Here is a 20,392-nt window from a genome sequence, read left to right as displayed (position 1 = left end):
TAGTACATGGGCACACTTTGGGTCTTTTATAGGCATACTACGTATGCTTCTTTGGTCACATGCCACACGAATCAGTACTGCATGTCATTCTTTGCTTCATTTCCTCTAAAGGCATGAGTACAATTCTGTGACACTGCATTTATAATGGGAGGCATATCATTAAAGGGAAGATATCCTCAGGTGTGAACACAATTCTGTTACCATAAATAGGAGCACACTACTGACCCGTGATGGCATCTCATTGGTCCACCTATGTGTAAGTTACTGTGGTATACATGCTCAATTTATTAGTACCTAAACTCCATCTCAACCCAAATAATAAGGCTCGTCCACAGATTAGATGGGCCACACCGATAAAATTTGACGTTGGGAAAAGAATGACCAACAATCCATATTCGAGGTAAGCTGCAGCATAGCTAACTGAGTAGCCGCCTCCAACTTCTTCAGCCAGGGGATATTCATGAATGGCCAACACGATGAATGGTCCAGAACAGCAAAGATACATCACATTGACACGATTGACATGAAGATTGAAGAAACCCCTCAGACCTGCATTTGACTAATCATCACATGGCTCTTTCTCATTCCTGATCTAGTTTACGATTTCTATCAGCATGGTTGATGAGCCCAACCATCTCCAAGGATTTGAGGGCCCTCTAGAAAAATCACAATATTTGGACAATCCTAAATCTTTACCGTTCGGCGTGAAATGTACTCTCCACAAATCAGTTATGGCTTACATTCTGAGACAAGTTCATTTATCATATAGTCAGGATGACCCGATCATGCTTTTTTTTTTTTCGGGGTTCATAGCCAGCCAACAGCTGACCCAAATGGACCACAGGACTCCACTCAGCATGCCCTTCGGATGCTTTTTTCACCAGCATATGGACTGCACTTGCATGTCTTTTCTTCTTCGCTGCTGGGGCTTCTCCCACTCAACCTGCACATATTCAATCCAACACCCCATTTTTTTTTTTTTTAAATTTTATAAATATGTGGTTAGGCTGACTAACCTGATTAACCCCAATCACTATAAGCCATTACTTTATTATCAGAGAATCAAGCTGGGTATCAATACATATTATCAAGGCCCATATAATTGAATGCATCAGATCAGTCTGTCACCATAATACTACAACACAGCCTACAAAATTCCAATTCTGTCAGGTGAATCCTTCCATACAACATTTTCATGTCCGAGCAAGCAGATACCCAAAAAACCCGATGCTATCTGAAGAAAATTAGGAAGGACCACAATCGTTCATTTGGCCATGATGGGCAGGGCTCATTTTGCACTGAGCTATAAACTGTAATGCAAGCTTCTTGATATGCCACTCTGGAGAAGTGGCACCTCCTGTAACTCACACCCTGAGTTAATTTGTACGGTAGAGATCGTCAGAAAAGATCTCCTTTCACAACCAGGCCACCCCTTCTGCTGAAGATTTTCATTGATTTGGATGCCTTTTGCACAGCATGATCATGGCAAAACGAATCACCATAATGCAATAGAAGAAACTTGGTCTGTGTTAGAGCTGCTGGAGCTCTTGCTCGCCCACAACAGCATCCACGGGCTTGTATCTCCCAAATTCTTGCTGTCTGCGTCTCCAAATGTACCATGCCAGAAAAGTTGAAAAACTGAGTATCACCACTACTGCAATTCCCACCACCACTGCCAAAAAGCGTTGCAGCCACCACCTCCTGCAATACCATATCCACTACATGAACAACCAAGTATACAAAAAAGAAAGAACTTGTGCTTAGATTGTTGCATTTACATATTGGTGAAAATATCTTAATGTTTTTTTAATAATGAAACGGGGAAGTTTTTGTTTGCACCAAGATATGGTGAACACTTAAACTCATACCCTCCGAAAATGAGGGCCTGGAGTGCAAAACATATTTCTAAATTGGATATTCAAAAATCCCATTTGAAATGTGCTCTGCTTCCTGCCCATCATATTTAGATGGTGGGAGATATTTGCATGCTGGTACACAGTCTGTGCCCCAAGTATTCGTACCGAAAAGAAAAAATTATATATTTTCTTATATATATATATATATATATATAAGAAAAGAAAAGAAGAAAAAAGCACAGGTGGCATCGGTTAAGATTTTGGGTCAAACGAGTTCAACACAGACAACCATATCTTCCCGATTTGAACCTGGAAAGTTTCTGGGTAGTACTTGGGTCAGATCCATCGCAGTCCTATTCCATACACTTTTGCCCTACCAATACTACAATGTTAGCCATGGGATGTTCTTATTGCTACCAACTACTTGGTAAACATAAGATTGAAAATTAAAAATAAACATAAAAAAACAAAATTCCATGCACCTTTGGCTGCCCTGTGAAGAACAAAAAAATCAAACTAATGTAGCTCTGAATTTATCATTCCAAAATTCTCTTGAGACACATGCATTTGGGATGAGATAGGCAGATCTTTTGTGCATTTAAAGGCCAACTATAGCCGACCTTCTTTACCAAGGCTCTCTCAAGAGAAGCTGACTATTGGATGTCCTGACTCCTGAACAAGCTGGAAAGGATAAATACTCGGGCACCAACTTGAGAGGGAGTTTTTGTCAATAGATTTACAGGGGCATTATAGTAATTATGGGCTATGTTAGGACTTACATGTTCCTTTTTGTTTTTCTTCGGTGACTATCAAAAATTATTGAAAATTTGGAAAAATACAATGACTCCCACACAGAACGAGTGCTGCAACTCCCCTACAAAGACGAGATTGCAAGTTCCCTATACAAACAATAGGTCTACAGACAAGATTTCGCAAGGATATCTGCCCAATCGTTAGCATCTCCACACATGTTTACATGAAATATTTAGCCATAGATGTTCATGCTTACCTACCAGAAGCTTGATCAGTGATGTCCCCTCAAACACCAAAGTATGCTTACCTAATGGTAGCTTGAACCCATGACCTCCCCTCAAACACCAAGGGCCTCATCGACTATGACCAAAAGTATTGAAGTTATCTTATACTGGTACAGTATTATTTTTTAAAGATAATTAATGATCTCTTTCATCTGAAAACTCCCCTACAAATGTATTGAACTAGAGGGATCGTGTTGAGTATGTTTTTGTCTGACACTAACAGATAACACGTGTTTGTGTGCAAGTTAATTTTCTCACCAAATAGAATAATCCTGAAAGCCACCAGAACATGTTTCTGTCTGGTAGTGGGTCCGGTTCCATGGCTCAGTGGTAGATAGACTCTGTTTCAACACTGAGACCAGGGATTGAGTGCCCATGTAGTGTGGGTGGGTGTATGAGTGTGTGGGCCTGTGGGGTGTGGGTGGGTGTGTGTTAAAAAATGTTTCTGTCCAGTGGAGTGGGGCTTTACCAATGATATCAACCCAAAAACCAATGGGCAAAACATGGCAGTGTAACCAATAGGAAAAGCCCCTAAGCAAACGAATAGAAATGGGAGAATCTCAACTCATATATATAACCTTTTTCTTGAAGATCAAACAACAAAATCTCATGGATGTAGCAGAAAATAAAGATTCAGGACTATGGATTAATATCCAACAGCCTATTAGCAGTATCCTAGTATCATGATATTCCTCCACTCTTCTATTGTAAGCAAGACAAGCTATAACCCAAGAAAATAACACTTCTTATTTGAATAACCATTATAAGAAAAAAAAAAAATCATGTATTTACATATTCGCACCTTTTGTACAAAGTAAGAGAAACACTAATATAATCCTAACCATCTATTTCAATAACAAATTAAAAATGACAAGAATATCCCTCAATCCTATCACAATCATACATCTCTTCCAAAAATTTGTCATAATTTAATGAAATGATATCGAAATTGTATAATCTCGGGAATGTTTGAAAGCTAACTCAATAGTCTTTTAAATGGACCAAGTTTATGTCATTCTAGCATCGTTTGATACCTGAAAAGTGGCCCACCAAAATAGTAACAAAAATACTAAAAGGAAACTTATTCAACTAATTCTTAGCTCTAATAACTATATAACTGGTGATCTGGTCGAGAACACATATCAAGCTCAGTGATCTTCCATTGTATCAATCTAGACCCTCAAAGCGGTCCATATCTTCAATTTGGACAGTTGAATGGTCTAGATTCTTGATCAGGACCCTTCGCGCGGGCCTGATGTTCAATCAATTGCCTTGTGTGACCTGGATGCATCAAGTTCCCCTCGACTTTGAGAAAATTTGTCCTTGATTTCAGAGCAAGAACTAACTCATTGTCACTATCCACCTGTCTCAGTACTTTGTGGGCCTTAGTAGAAGCTAATGATAGAGGCCAATGTGTCTAACTGGAAATGGCTTGCATGGGATGGCATTATGTATCATGTCACTTCCACTTTTGCTTCTTCACTATCCTCCACATCCTAAGGCACCAGCTTCCACTTCTTCTGCAATAGTAGGTTTTGGCCACAAAAGCTAGATCTTCAATTGTGCATCTTTCCTTGCTCTTGGTCGGCTTCCTGACTTCACTGCGTTGCTCTTATTCCCACAAGTTGTTCGTCTTGCTCTGGTCGTCATTGGAATGATACAAACGAGTCCATTTCAACCTCAACAACCTCCTTCGGTTTTACTGATATGAGCACTGCACGTTCAGTCAACTTCTCTTTCACGCTGTTGTATGACTTGTCCACTGTGTCACCTTCGGATTCCTTTGTTAAATATGTTGGTCGATCCATCAACAAATTTCTTTATTGAATCTCCCATGGATTTATCAAGCACTCCTCCCATGATGGATTCTTGGCATTATCATCTTAGATTGTAACATTGTCACTAGGAGACTCTTTTGGATCTTCAGATACAGCATATTGAGATTCATCGTGGCCTTTTTATGCTGTTGATCTAGTAAGCTTCAGTAATCTCCCTTGATGGAATCAAAATATTTTGATTTCTTCTTTAATTTCTTTATCTTCTCTTGCATATTCTGAACTTGTTTGATTTCCCGAATAGTCTCTAACTACAAGAGGTCTCTTCTGGGTAACGGACATATTCTGTTGGTCTTTCATAGTGAGAAGAGGGATAGATATGGCTTCTGTAATAATCACGAGTACACGGGTAAGGATTTGGGGTGATGGGAAGGACGGTTGTGGTGATCAGGATACCCATTTAGGATCATACAAAGATTAAGGACAATCACAACAGGGATGGGAGTCCAGCAAGGAAAATCCTATGAAGAGTGAATATCCTCCTCTCAAAAGGCATCTCAACAATGAAGAAAGGGTTGATCCTATAGTTGCACGAAGTGTGAAGCGAAGTGGCAACAAATTCGGGTGCAGAAGGGAAGCATCTCTTTCAAAATGTAATTAAGCGTAAATAAATATGAAGCAGGAGTGAGAGTCTGAAGCGGGGATTCGAAGCGGCATCAATACCTCCGATATAAACAATTCAGTAAAATGTAAAAATGACCAAAATATTCCTTAATCCCCTCAAATGCCTTTCAAAACCCTACCATAACTAACTTGAATGACAGTGGAATTGCATAATCTTGGGCTTGTTAGAAGGGTAAGCTGATAGTCTGACTGATTGTGTCATTTCGACATCATTTGATGTCTGAAAGTTGCCCACCAAAAAAGTGACTAAAATACTAAAGGGAAACTAGTTGAACTCTTAACTCTAAAGCTAAGTGACTGTTGATCTGGTCCAGAATGCATGTCAAGATCAAGGATCTTCCATTAGATCTTCAATCAGCCCCCAGAGAAAAGTTATTTGAAATGTAGACGTGTCTGACATTCTACGACCAGGACTAACACCAACATCAAATGTCCGTGTCCCATTTAGTGCTTTTACTAAAAGAGAATAGTTTGTTTGCTCATAAAGGATTAAAAAGAAATAACATTTTTCCAGTAATAAGCTAAAGGAACATATAGTCTAACTGTCTAAGTAAACTAGAATAATCCGAAGTCAAAGATGAATTTGTGGTGTTAGACCCCTAAAGCAAACCAGATTCTATTGTGAATTCATTGTCAATGTATCAAAGAGAACAGAAAGTGAAACCACTTAGCCAAAAGATAAGAAAACTATACCTTTTCACTGGCGGTTCAAGTTTCCATTTGACCAACCGATAACTCCCAAAGGTATCAGGAAGGTGCACACGGTGTTCAGTTAAGCGGGAGATTATGCTCTGAAGAAATAACAAAGTCATTAAAAGAATTTGAAGTCTTTACATAAGAGAGGCCCCACTGTATATTGGAAAAGCTAGGAAACAATGTTACCATTGCAGTGGTATTGGAAATGTAATGAGAAGATTCCGCTGGAAATATAGCCCATCTAATGAGGGAGCCATTTCTTTCACTAGTAACATTCAATAGATGGACCTGGAAACATTCATCAACTTATCATCAGAATAAAGTATGCAAGGACTTTCTCTTGCAAGAGTCAGATGAGACGTAGACATTTTAAACTACATGTTGCTACAACAGTTCCAAATCAACCAGAGAGAATTACCACACATGGATACCTGAAGCTGGGACACCCAAAAACAGAATATGTTTTGGCTCACCTGAGATGTATTAACTTCTAATTCCCGTGCAATGTAATCTGTGAGTTTTGTCATGTGAGGCACCAGGTCTAAGTAGTTTACACTCAAGGACATATCAAATGTGATGAGCCCAACTTTGAATTGGCCTGTGAATCAAAGATAATGTGGAATTAACATCATATGCATATCCATACAGATGTCCTCAGATAACAACTCTTGATGTTATGCAGACAAAAATGGAAAAATGATTTCAAAGTGCAAGGAAGTTCTTAGAAGTTTTCTGAGTGTGGCTAAAAAGCAGCTTAAGATACTATGAAGATTTAGAGAGAGAGAGAGAGAGAGAGAGAGAGAGAGAGAGAGAGAGAGAGAGAGAGACTTATTTTTTTAAAAAAGTATAAAATGGAAGCATAATGGAATCCACAGGATATATAAACAAATGTCCTGGGACTAATTAAATCAGGTTATGTGCATATTTCTCAATATCGACATCTCAAAAAAAAAAAAAATTTAAAAAATCCTTAATCTATACTTGTCAATTCGTTTCGGTAGGCATTTCATTATTTTCACATTATGATGGAATGTTTCCATGTTCCATTATGGAAAATCTGAATAGAAATGTGAAAGAAAATAAACATAGGACACCCTTTTCTCTCAAAACAGGGTTCCACACAATGCTAGCATCTCCATTTAGTTACGGAGGGTATTTCGTATTTTTTTTATTTACCTAGAATGAGACTGAATGGGTCGAAAGATACTGCTAGAAATGACCAAAAACCACAAAGATCCCCAGTACTTCCTGTTGGAAACATTTTGGCCAAAATGTATAAATGGATTTGAAAACACCTGAACAAGGATGGTCTATTATGGAACCTGTAACAAATTCTTTCCGGTACGAAATGGCTGGGCTGAGACAAGATCCAAGTTCTTTTTTGGAAGCTAAAGAGGGATCAAGCTTGATACCCTAAAACTCCAAGCACACCAGCACCTTCCCTTGGAGCTATGGGCCTGAACCCAAACAAGGCGTAATTGCTTAAACAAACTATGCCATATTCAGGTGCAAACACCGAAAGATTGCATTTGGACACACAAAACTTTGGCATCAGAGAAGTGGTTACATAAATATTAGACAATTCATCATCGTTGTCATCGCCTTCTCCCAGCTATTCAAAATTGGTTTCATGGACAACTAAAGAATAATTAACATTTTATTTTAAAATACAGGTAATTAACTATTTCATAGAACAACTTCAGACAATAAAATCACATCTCATGTCTGGTATTACTCTGGAAGCACTAGCTATATTAAGGAAATAAAAACGATAAAAGACAACACAATTACAGCTCTGCTAGAGGGATTTTGGGACTGCAGATTTTAATGTAATAGCTGTAGGGCATCTAAGGCACCTTTTACTTTCGTTTCCATTTATGGACACATGTCATACATAAATCAGTGTTTGAAAAAGAAGAAGAAGAGGAAGACCTCTACTCTCGAGTCGATCAGATTTCTATTATTTTAATTAAAAAATATTGAGTATCATGTAGCTTATGCTACATGCAATAAAGGGCCAAATGCTACGCTATGCACTACACGCTATTTAAAACGTTGTGTGCACCGCACCAACCAAATTGTTTTCAAAAAAAAAAAAAATTCTTAATTAATTCAACATTTTCAATTAAGAATATATTTTTTAATTTTTAAAATGTTCCGTTAATTTGTATATAAGCCTCCAAGCACTCTAATGCAATATTTTTTTTTCAACCTCTAATTACAAGTTAAATGGAGAAAATTTCGAATTCCCCCAATTTCTCCAAATTCAAAAATCAAAGATCAAAACTCTTGATGGAGTACGCAAAGTATGCAAATTTATAGATTATGAACTTCATCCCACTAATTCCAAGGGATTTAAACAAGAAAAAAAAAAATTGTTCAAATTCAAAAAAATTTAAAAAATAAAAAATCACCAATTTGGGTTACGGTACCGCACGTTTCAATCTCAATTTCTGCACATAAATTCTATTTCCTCTGTAAACAAGTGAAAAAGAGTAGTCAAAATTTCTCAAGAAATTAATGCAAGAAAAAAAATTTCAGGGAAAAATAAAAACAGAATTTTTTGGAGTTTTTGGTGATTTTTCCAATATTTTCACCAAGGGAATTGACATACTTGAGGTATAGTCGATTAGTGCACGAAGTATTGGTATCGCTATAAATTTCGCTAGCCGAGGATAAGGAAACAATATCAATGTCGCCGATAATATTGTTGATAACCAAAAATGTGGGGAAACATTGGAAAAACAGTGGAATTTTTCAATGAAACTTCATGAGATACTAAAATACACATTAATGCAAAGGCATTTTCACACCGAGTCGAGTGGGGTTGCTTGTAGGATGCAGGGGCACACTTGGGGTGGGCAGTGTGAGGCGGGTGGCTCGTATGAGGGGGAACCCATGTGAAGTGGGGCCTGTGAGAGGGGTTCGGCTAAGGTCCTAACCCATGTGATGTGGGGCCTGTGAGAGGGGTTCGGCTAAGGTCCTAACCCATGTGATGTGGGGCCCAAGCTATGAGATAAATGGATTGATTCGCCATGCTCTATCAGTTCGAGCTTTTAGAGCACGTGGTTAATTGTCCTGCATCACATATTTTCAAATTTAAGTATCCAAAAATTACAAAAAGAACGCATACATAATAATTTTCCATTTAATGGGGGCCTAAAAGCATGTGTTCTCTTTCTTCTTTTCTTGTATTCTTTGCCTCCAGCTTTTCTAATAAAAAAAATTTCCGCTCAAATAAAAAAAAAAATCATATATTTTCCATTCAAATTTCTATGGTTTTGATTTTAAACTCTCTAAAATCAGCAAACCCACAAGTAATGCAACAAGAACTTTTCAAGTGAGGAAATCTAAACTTGCATTATGCTATCATATTGTAAAGCTGAACACCTACCAAAAAAATTTTAACAAGAGAATTTACACAATAAAATTGACTAGTAAATGCTACGCCACATCATAATCAATAAAACATTCTTATTAACAATTACAAATTAAAATAGCTTTAAATACATATCAATGCAAAAAAAAAAAAAAGGCTTTAGAATGCTTGAACAATGCTAGTCATAGTCATATCAAGAACCAAAATAGTCTCGATTGGTCAATGAATGAAACAATAATCTGTTTGGAAACATCCACAGCATGAAAAGAAATATCTTGATAATTGTGTGTAGAGCAAGTCATCTGGCAATTAGACAACCAAAGTACATCCACGGCAACAAGTATCTAGTTCAACAAGTGAGACCTCTAATGTGATTTATTCATGTTACAAGCTCCAAATTAGTCAGACAATATAAAGGTCATTTGCAGTCTTGCAGCATTACCTGGAATTATATTTTCAGGCAGTCCACTCGGAGACAATGCAGGTGGCACTGTTATAGTTGAATTCTTGACATGGGAGACTGAAGGTGCCGGAGAAGGAGCTCCAGGGATATGCAGCCTCTCCCATAATTCAGAACAGTTGGTTTTCCAGAACCCAATCCTTTCATTCTCACGATCATAAGTTACAAGAGTATTGCGAACAACAATTCCTGTTAAGGATGAAGATGATCACTAATAAAAACATAATGATGCCGATAAATTACACATGAAGTGAGCATTTAAACATGACAGGAAAAGATACTAATTTATTATAAATTGAGAACTTGCTAGTTGCTACAGGGCCAGCAGAGCGTAGTCCGGAGCAAATACTAGACCAGATATCAACATACCTAGCCTAAGGATTTTACGAGATATACTACACTTAGTCAAGTTATTTAACAAGGAGACTGCCAATTTACTTTTAAAATGCTGGATATGTGCTGGCACCTATGACACTTGGATACGATGGCATGGATATGCCACAGATTTAGCGTGGATACAACAAGAGTATGGCCTTTAAACAGAAAATTGTATATGTGTGCCATGGGTGTTTCACTTGTTTTGAAGCATGAGGGTGTCATTGGTCAGCAAACTTTACACCTATTAAGGGGAAGAAAAAAAACACACATCATTTGTTTCTTGGTATCACATAAGTAATATTTATATATGCACTTCTAATGAATTATGTCAATCTCAAGCCTCTCTAATTGATAGTGATGTTGTCCCTCAACATCAAGGTCAAGGGATCTACATGAACCACTAGCCCGACTACGCATAGTCATGCGGGGGTGTGCCTACAAGTAACTGAGAACCACATGAGTAGAGCGTGCATGGGATCTATGTCATCCATCAGGTGCACTGCCTCATGTTCACCTCAGAACCCAGAAACTGGGTTGTTCCAAAACTCAGGTAGGCCACACCATAAGGAACAGTAAGGTGGGATGCCCACCGTTAGTTGTGTATGGGCCCACCATGGTTTTATAATCCGTCCAATCCATTCTCATGACTCTTCTCAACATGATGAAGGCACTCGCCAAAATTCAAGCTATTCTGAAAATCAGGTGGACCACATAGCACGAATTTAAAGGTTTTAGGCAGATTTTGTTGGATATAGGCCAGTGGGGCCCACTAGTGGGCAATCACTAATGGGTGGGTCCCATGAGTTTAGGCTTCTTCCGGCCTCTTCCGTTAGCAAATGAATTTCAAATTCAAGTTTGAATTTGGATTTAATAAGAGGAGATAGAGATAAGACCAGATAACTTCTGGTCTCATCCAAACTCTCATCCTTTCCTATAAATAGGATAAGGCTCTCTTGTTTAAGGATATGGAAAATAACGAGAGTAAAAAGGAGGAATGGTGGTACATAGTAATTTGTCCATTTAGTTTGTCCTTGGGACAATCTAAACCATAGATCGTGAGCCGGCCATCTATACCGTAGAATTAGAGGAGTGATTAGACTCATCTGCTCCAGTAGTGAATAGGCGGGCCGCTGGATCTGGACTGTTCATCTTCAGCGTTGTGGAGGTTCCATATCGTGTAGACCGTCAGATCTTGAGGGCTCACACTTCCGCACTTTCTATCAGATATGACATTGTTTCCAATGTTGAGGCTCACTTGAGTTTTGGATTAGTGTAATGTCTAGGTTCAAGGCCTAACATGGGGTAGCGCACCTGATGATGAGGTGGATTTCATTCATATCAAGTCGTGCATCCATGTCAGTGAATCTTCCTACCCCTTTAGTTCTTTATGACAGACGCGGATTGGGTACTGCCCCTGCCTGTCCCGAGCTCGGCACAGGCTGGGGCTCTAAGAGGCCCATTGTGATGCATGGGTTTATCCACACCATCCATCCATTTTGCAATATCGTATTAGTGTATAAGCCCAAAAATGAGGCAAATCCAAGGCTCAAGGGGACCACACCACAAGAAGCAGCAGTGATAATGATGCACATTGTTGAAACCTTCCTAAGACACATTGTGGTGTTTATTTGCCATCCAACCTGTTCATATGTCACATAGACCTGGGTGAAGGGAAAACAAAAAAATCAGCTTGATCCAAAACTTCTGCAGCTCACAATAAGTTTTTAATGGTGGGCATTCAATCCCCACTGTGTCTTCCACTTGAGCCTTGGATCTGTCTCATTTTTGGGCTAATACCCTAATATGATATGGAAAAATGGATGGATGGTGTGGATAAACCCATACATCACGGTGGGCCCCTTAGAGCTCCAGCCTGTGCCGAGCTGGGGATAGGCAGGAGGAGTTCCTCTGTGTCCTCTTATGACGTCATCACCCAACACATGTCACTTAGAGAGCTAATGGTCATATACCCCACATACCTACAGGCTACATGTAGTCAGGCAAGAGTTTTCCAATGAAGATTTGTCAATTTTCAAAATGTAGTTTTAGTGTATGTTAATTTATAAAGAACTTTTTATACCTTGCCTTGTTTGAAAATGGTATCTATAGAGCAATTATATCATTCAATATTATTTATTATATAACTGTATGGATGTGGCCCTTGATAGAGTGTAATGGCGAAGAAGGATTCATGTAGCTAACCACAGTTAGCTGGGACAAGGCTTAGATGATGACGATAACTGTATGGATGATTCAGCATGAGAAGTTTGCTATACTCACTGTACCTAACACCACACACTCATGTCTGGTATCGACAGAAATATCTGTGTTTAAAATAAATAGGAATCCAGCATTCATCTATATACCTCCCAAAAGAGTTGTTGGATCTTTTCCATTCTGAAAAATTCCAAGGCAGTAAGCACCATGAACCTTTGAATGCTGCATAAAGAATCAAAGGGACAAAACAAACAAAGACATCAGCTATAGCAAGTCAAGTGCCAGTACACAAGCAACTAGGAAATGTAATTTACAAAAAAAGAAAAAAAAAAGAAAAAAAAAAAAAAAGAACTCAAATCCTTCCAAAACCAGTTTTAACAGCAAGCAATGGCTCTCTTTCGTTTTAATTAGTCAGCTTTCAGTCTTAGTCACATTACCCGAAACAAGTAGTTTTCAGGAGCTAGCAACAACTTTTGCCCATTGCCAAAAACCAATTTGACCTCTGGAAAGGACTTAGACAGTTGGGAGACATCACTGGATACATTTTGGATAGAAATATAACCATTAGTAAAGTTCCAAAGAAGTGAAATATTTAGTAATAAATGTTGCCAAGGTTTAAGCCCCTATTTTAAATATCATTATTACCTTCCAGCACCGGAAAAGCAGATATCATTGTAATTTGGGTCTGGACCACGGATCTTTTTGAGGGAAAGTTTCTTCACAAGCTGTACATGCAAGCAAAGTCATCATCTAGAAGATTACTTGGGCAGTACATTTTAAAAACAGAAGCTAACTGAATAGATATTCTAACAAGGAAACATCAGAACAATTCACAGATAATAAATGAAACTGCATCATTAAGCAGCATGCAGAATAGAAGAACAATGGCTCGACCCTTCTACTTTCCCTCTTTATGCTAACAACTTTCATTGATGAACTGTTTCATATGTTTGTGATTAGTTGAGACTACCATAAGCAGTTCACTATATTGCAGTAAAGATGGGCATTTCTATTTCAAATCACATGAACAATTAGTGAACAGATTTTTGGTGTGGTGGATTAACCATTCCCCCAAAAAATTCCCCATCTTTTCCTGATTGTCCTTTGGCCCATCTTTGGCCTTAATTCAGCTGAAACTGGAACAACATCTATTTGCGACCATCAACAAAAGGGTTAGGATATTCCCATCAAGGAGAGTTTTGAGCCATTATCCATCTATTGTGGGGCCCATTACATCAACAGTCTGGAAAGCCAAACTGCAGCCCCGCTTGTACAACACTAAGAACCCATTGATTCTACATATTCTCATTTTGAGGATCATATAATTACTGTGTGCTTTTATAAGGATTATTTCACACCATTATCTCAGACTAAAGAATGGCCCTTTCTTCTTTGATTAAAGTGAAGAAATAAGCAAACATAAATACAGCAGCCATGTCGATTTGATCTCAATAGTTGAAATAAAGAATGGAAGTATAAGGAAAGAAGCCTTACAGCATTCTTGAATGCTACAAATGCCGGTTCTGGTAGGTATGCGTACGTTGTACCACTATCCAGGACAGTTCCATGCCTGCTATCAAATACACTTGGGTTCAACGGCAACGCCTTCCCAGCTACATGTATTTCCTTCAGCTCGATATTGTAATATGGACTGTTGCCATCCCGAGACTAGAGTAAATGTGTCAGATGTATCAAATGTAATTGCTTCAGAATCCATAACTATGCTATCTCGGAAAAATGATTATCAAATCGTACCTGCGGACAGGGTCAGAGTGGGAAAAGACCATATCAAGGGGAGGAGAAATTCCACCAAGAACCATCGCACCCCCGCCAACACCCATTCCACCATAACATAAGGAAAACGAGTCACTTATTACACCCTTCTCAACAAGTTGATCCATGACGCTAAGCTGACCACGGCCAAGACCCATTATGCCATCAGCACGTTGACTGAAAAGATCGCCAGTTTCGATATTTTCACAACCAAAAACAGCTCGCTGGGGCTCCAATGCGCTTTCCTTGCCAAATGATAAAATATCATTACCAAGCACCCCACTGCTAGAGCTCATTTCTGCGTACTGCCTCTCATAAGTACATTGCATATTATCCCTGTCACAAGTGCAGTCTAACGTGCATTTTACTGGTTGATAAGTGCTCGACTTTTCAAAATCAAACCTTGGATCCTGGATAACAACATAAATGAGCAGTCAGTGAGTGAGAAAGTTAAAGTGTAGGTTAAAACCAAGAACATTTAGTCAAAAATAACATATTTGATAAATTTTAGAACACACACAAAAAAACGAAGAAGAGAGATTCAGTTTGTCGAAAACCAAGATGTCTTCGATACAGAATGTAACCAATGCAAGGTTCCCTCGTCTTTCGACCAGATTAAAGTGACCATGTGGAATGCTACTAAGAACTATTCAAGTGTTATGGAGTGACGTTTTAGCAAGGGCTTCAGCTTTCAACAAAATTTGGAACTTGGTAATCCCAGTGAATGTTACGGCTTCGCGATAGGGACATCTCGCGCACATGCACACCCCCACTACGCACGTACGCAAGGAGTAGGGCCCCACCATCGATCTGGATCGATGACGACGTCCAGGGAGGGCTGCGTTTTGGTTCGTTGGAGTGGACTCGATAGTCATGTAAATCCCACAATGGGTTTTCATGATCATGGCCCACTATTCGAATTAATTTAGTACTTTGGATTTTGCTTATTATTGTTATTAGGAGTATCATGGATAGTTTAGATAGCTTTGATTTGTTGCTATTTTTTATTACTTCGTCGCCAAGTAATAGGTTGCGAATATGGCGCGAGTTTTGGAGTATATGGTTTTATTATAAATAGGCACCCCTTGTAGTCTTTTTAAATTCAATGAAAATTAATAAAATTGATGCGTTTTTCTGCTCCTCTAAATTTTTGAGTTGTAGAGATTCAATTGGGTGTGAAACCCTCCCTTCCTCGAAGGGCTAACTACCGTGGTGCGAAGCCATACCTATCCCGATTCGCTTCCACCTTCTTCCATCCATATTTCTCTTCTCCTACAAGCATTCCATCTGCAAATTCATCAATATTTGTAGGCATTTTTCCATTACAGCAGATTTCCAAAATCTAGCCTGCAGGAGGGCTGAAACTTCGACGGAGCACCACGCACAAACTGTGTATAGGATCGAGCTGAGATTTGGCGGTTTTGGAGTCCACCCCTGGCCGACCAGAGCCAAGGTGGCCTTTTTCTGAACAATGGGCCCCACACACGTGTGACCTGGATCACACGCATGTGCGTCTGGGCCATTGCTACTGTCCACACATGCAGTACTTCTCTAGTTCGTCTCTCTTCTCTTTTTCACCCCTCTTTCACCCAAAATCACTAACCCTAACCCTAAATTACTCAAATTTCCAATTTCATGCCCTTTCTTCAACCTTAAGGTTCCCCGAATTGAAATCTGTGAACCCCTTGGATTGGGGAATTATTTTTGTGCATGTGTGGATGAATTTACCCTTCTTTGATTCTTGTTTGGTCTATAATTTTGATTGATCCGGCCTTAGCATGTGTAGGCTTGGATCCGCATAAGATACCCCTTGATTGAATGCTTGAATTTTTGTGTGGGATGTGGAATTTTGTGTGATTGTTTCTAATTTAGTATGATCTTAAGCCTGATTTTTTTTTTTTTTGGCATATCATGTTTAATTTCCATGTCCTGCATCACTTTGTCTATTTATTAATGCCTTAATAAGAGGCAGACAGTGGATTACCTGAGGAGTAGATGAATGCATTTGCTTAACATGTGTAACATGTGTTGCATGTGTTGTGCGGATGAAGTCAATCAACCATCTCCTAATTCACTATGTATATTCCAGGGAGGTTTGGGAGGCCGTCATAGCCAAGGTTAAGATGCAGTGGGTCTTTCAAATACTATGCTTGATCTGATAAATAGTTGGATGGACGATGCTTGGGGATCAATTGGAAGATTGCTGTGGGGAATGGTAGTGCAAACTATACTCTGGTCCATTTGGCCTGAGAGATATCATAGAATTTTCAGCAACAGAAGCAAACTGGTGAGCTTGGCATCCAACTTGATCTTAATTTGTTAATGTTCTAGGTGGGATCCAACATCAAAATCCAAGCTTTCTTTGTGTCGTTACCGTCTTCCAACTGAGATGAAGTGATTCGAAATGGCAGAAGGAGAAAGGTGTTGGTAACTGGAAGGCTTCGATTTTGAAGGATGCTCTTTGAGGAATCTTGGCCATGTTGGGGTGGGTGGCTTGGTGCAGTTCTAACAGTTTGCTTCTATTTGAATTCTCAGGGTCAATTGATCCAATTATGGAGAGGCTTTAGAGTTGCATCAAGTTATCAAGATTTTGGTAGAACTCGGCCTTTTCCTGGCCATTTCTGAAGGCAGCTCCTCCAATGTGAATGCTTGGATGACCTCTAGATTCTATCCACGGAATCTTGAATGCTTAATTGAGTAAATGGCAAACTTATACTTAAACCAGTTGGTTATTCTTTTAGCAAGTCCCTAGGGAAGCAAATCCTAAGGTAGATAGTTTAGAGAAGACTGGAGCTCTGTGGATATTAGTGAAAATCTTCATCAACAAAAGAGACAGTGTTCAAAGCTGAGTATTGTTTTCCTGTTTATTGTTTTTCTTGTTTTTTTTTTTTTTTTTTTGGTTGAGGTCCTAAGGGTTTTTTTTTTTTTTTTTGGCTCTTTTCTTCCCATTTGGGGTCCTTCTAAGGCCTCAACCCTCGTAATCCTTTTTTTTTTTTTTTCCTTTTCTCATTTCTGCTCTTAATAAAATATTCTCATTAACCATTTTTTTTTTTTTAAAAGGAACTTGATTGCACTCTGATATTTCTTGGGTATTAAAGTGGCAAGGTCAAAGAGAGGGATGTATGTATACCCTAAATTGTTATGTGAGACCTGTTTCTTAAATGTTAAACCACTTTATTTCCTTATGGCAATTAATCATATGTTAACTCCTAGTGACAGCCTACTGACCTGGCCACTGACAAAAGGTTGGTAAGTAAGCTAAACTACTGGATGATTACTTGTCCCAATATTTTCTTATGTTGTAGGGTTGTTAACCAGTTTATGCATGCTCCTCGTGCCCCTCATATGAAAGTTGTTCGCTAGATTATTTGATATTTTAAAAGCTTCTTAGGCCTTGGTATTCACTGCAATTTTATCTTAATTCACCCATATACTCTAATGTTGATTGGGATCATTTAGTTAGTGATTGATAATTGACATCTAGCTTTTGCACTTTCATCACCAAGAACTTGATCATGTTCTAAGAATCTCCTTCAATATGTTCTAATGTTGATTGGGTTCGTTTAGTTAGTGATCAACAATTGACATCAAGCTTTTGCACTTTTGTGACCAGGAACTTGATCATGTTCTAAGAATCTCCTTAGTGATTCTTGTTTAGTCTGTCACTAGCGTGCTTGGTTCATCCAGCATGCTACCCAATGTTGTCAAACCGCATATGTGGTTCTATGCGATCATATATGCTTGTGCGCATATGCGATCGCACAATCGCATATGCAGTCGCAAATTTTTATTTATTTATTTTGAAAAAAAAATATATAAGGAGAAAAATTGAAAAAAAAAAAATGTAGAAAAATATAAGAACTTAGGAGGAGCTTCCCTAAGTCAATAGATAACTAATATAGTAATTTTACATATATAAAATTAGTTTGTGACTTATTAGAAAAATGAATGAAGTACATCAAATTCAACATTCAACAATATAGTTAAGTAACAAAACAATCAATAAGCTATTTATTGTACAAATACAATTTTGAAGTTACATCTTAATGTTTGTTATTTATACATTATAACACTAACACTACTTACAAGTTACAATTTACAACTTAGTTACACTAACACTAAGTTACATTCAACAATATACTTACAAACTTATAGTTACAAGTTACACTACTTACAAAAGTTTGATTTTTTGCAAAAATACACAAACAAAATAATGTGCCAACAGTTGGCGGATATGCGATCGCATATGTTGTATGCCATCGCATATGCGATCGCATATCCTCGCAAATTTGGCATATGTGATCGCATATGCAGTACAATCACATATGCGATGATGGCATATGGGAATTCGCATATGCACTGCAATGGCATATGTGATATGCATATGGTAATTCGCATGTGCGAATATGCGGGTCACATTTAACAACATTGGGTTGCTACCAACAACGGTTTCATTCTACTTTTCATTTTTTATCAGGTCTGCCAAAGAGAGCCTCCCTCCATATGGCCAACCAGATATAGCCTTGCTGGTGGAAACAATAGTCCCACTTTCTAAATGAAACCTACCTTTCTGCAGGGTATTTCGGTTTCTTAACATACGTGCTTAAGCTTTCAGTCCATTTCTGCCCCCATCTATCCATAAGACACCAGTCACCTGGCAAATGATCTTGCATATCCTCAAGATGCCGGCATGACAACAACTCTCCTAAGATCTAGAATCTCACAATGCACTTCAATTGCTAAAGAAACAAATATTCATAGCCTTTTTCACACTCAAAACAATGGTTTTCCTTTAAAATTTCTCCAAGCTGACTACCTAAGGGAATTCTGTAAGCTAACCATGTTGAACTCAAGATGAATCTTAGGCTTTCCATTTTCCTTTGTTTAGCTTTGTATTTGACCTTCCTGTTCTGGTAATGAATCTATAGTTGCTACCTCAAAATTAATAATAATAATAATAATAATAAAACTCAAGATGAATCGAATCTTACACCATTTTTAAGAAGCGAAAAGAGGCCAAAGGTGGCAATTTGATTTTCATCAACAAACCAAACCCATCCTTTATGTTCTTATACTCGATCAAACAGATCAAGAAAGCCAAATCAGCAAGTTATCAGCCCTCCGCTTTTCACCATGAAAACTACTCTGTTCATTTCAGGTACTGCTCGAAACAAATGAAATATCAATTCAGCATATAAGCATTCTGCCCACCCCTAATTTCTGAGCTACTTCCAAATATACCTGAATTTTTCCTTGTCTACTTCCGGCAAAACCGGTTTTTTTTTTTTTTAAAAAAAAAAAAAAATCCATGAAAGCAATCAACCCAACTGTCAAAACAAGAAAAACATTGAAAAATTTACGCAATTGCAATCCCCACAGCAAATACGTCCAAAGTTTTATACTGTAGACATAGCAGGCATATATGATGATCTGAACCGTTCATTCATCGAGGACGAGCATAAACAGGTCATAATTAAAAACCACAATAATCAAACAATCCTAACCATTTAGAAAATATCAGAGCAATCAAAAATCTTAACAGTAACATACCTGATGCTTGCCACACTGCTCGCAGGTGGAGCATGGAACGTACGTGACCGTACTCCCTGTATCGACGATCAGAGCAAATTTCTGCGGTGGGGTCCCGATATAAAGCCGGGTCGTATAGTAACTGCAATGAATCAAAGACGGAAAATTCAATTTTTTTAAAAAGCAGGAGAAATTTTCAAGAAAGAGGGATCAGTGAAGAGCGTGAATACCCATTGGTAAGTAGATCATCGTGGAGTCGCATGCGGGCATCTGGAGTTTGATGCTCTTTCTGCAGCTGGCGGCGAAAATTGCCTTCGATGGACGGCTGGGATGAATTGGGGAAAGAGAGGGTGAGGGGTAGGATCATGGATGAGGAGGGTCTCAATGGACGGACGAAATTGATGGGATCTGAGGGTAGGTGTGAGGAGGAGATACCAGAAGGATGGTGGGTGAGGACAGACAGAAAGAGGAGGAGAAGGCCGGAAGGGAGGCGACGAACCCATGATGGTGCGGAGGTCGACGGATCGGGCATCGGAGGCTTTGGAAGGAGGTGTTTTTGGTAGACTGGAAAATGCACAGAAAGAGAGAGAGAGAGAGAGAGAGGGAGA

At 38.7% G+C, this 20,392-nt stretch overlaps 1 protein-coding gene across 1 annotated transcript; it reads right to left on the bottom strand.

Annotated features, from left to right (window-relative positions):
* Window positions 1–1,020: 1,020 nt before the first annotated feature.
* Window positions 1,021–20,392, bottom strand: LOC131228571 (aspartic proteinase 36-like). The gene is made up of 12 exons (XM_058224325.1): window positions 20,015–20,392; window positions 19,806–19,926; window positions 14,238–14,665; window positions 13,977–14,133; window positions 13,128–13,207; window positions 12,920–13,016; window positions 12,632–12,704; window positions 9,870–10,076; window positions 6,522–6,646; window positions 6,235–6,336; window positions 6,046–6,143; window positions 1,021–1,701 (listed from the first exon to the last, which is right to left on the bottom strand). The coding sequence occupies exons 1-12, from the start codon at window positions 20,314–20,316 to the stop codon at window positions 1,530–1,532; spliced, it is 1,962 nt and encodes a 653-aa protein (XP_058080308.1). The 5' UTR covers window positions 20,317–20,392; the 3' UTR covers window positions 1,021–1,529.

Source organism: Magnolia sinica, chromosome 16 (genome assembly GCF_029962835.1).
Source record: "Magnolia sinica isolate HGM2019 chromosome 16, MsV1, whole genome shotgun sequence".
Taxonomy (NCBI): Eukaryota; Viridiplantae; Streptophyta; class Magnoliopsida; order Magnoliales; family Magnoliaceae; genus Magnolia; species Magnolia sinica.
Note: the sequence above shows the minus strand (reverse complement) of the source record. Positions and strands in the feature narration are given on the sequence as shown.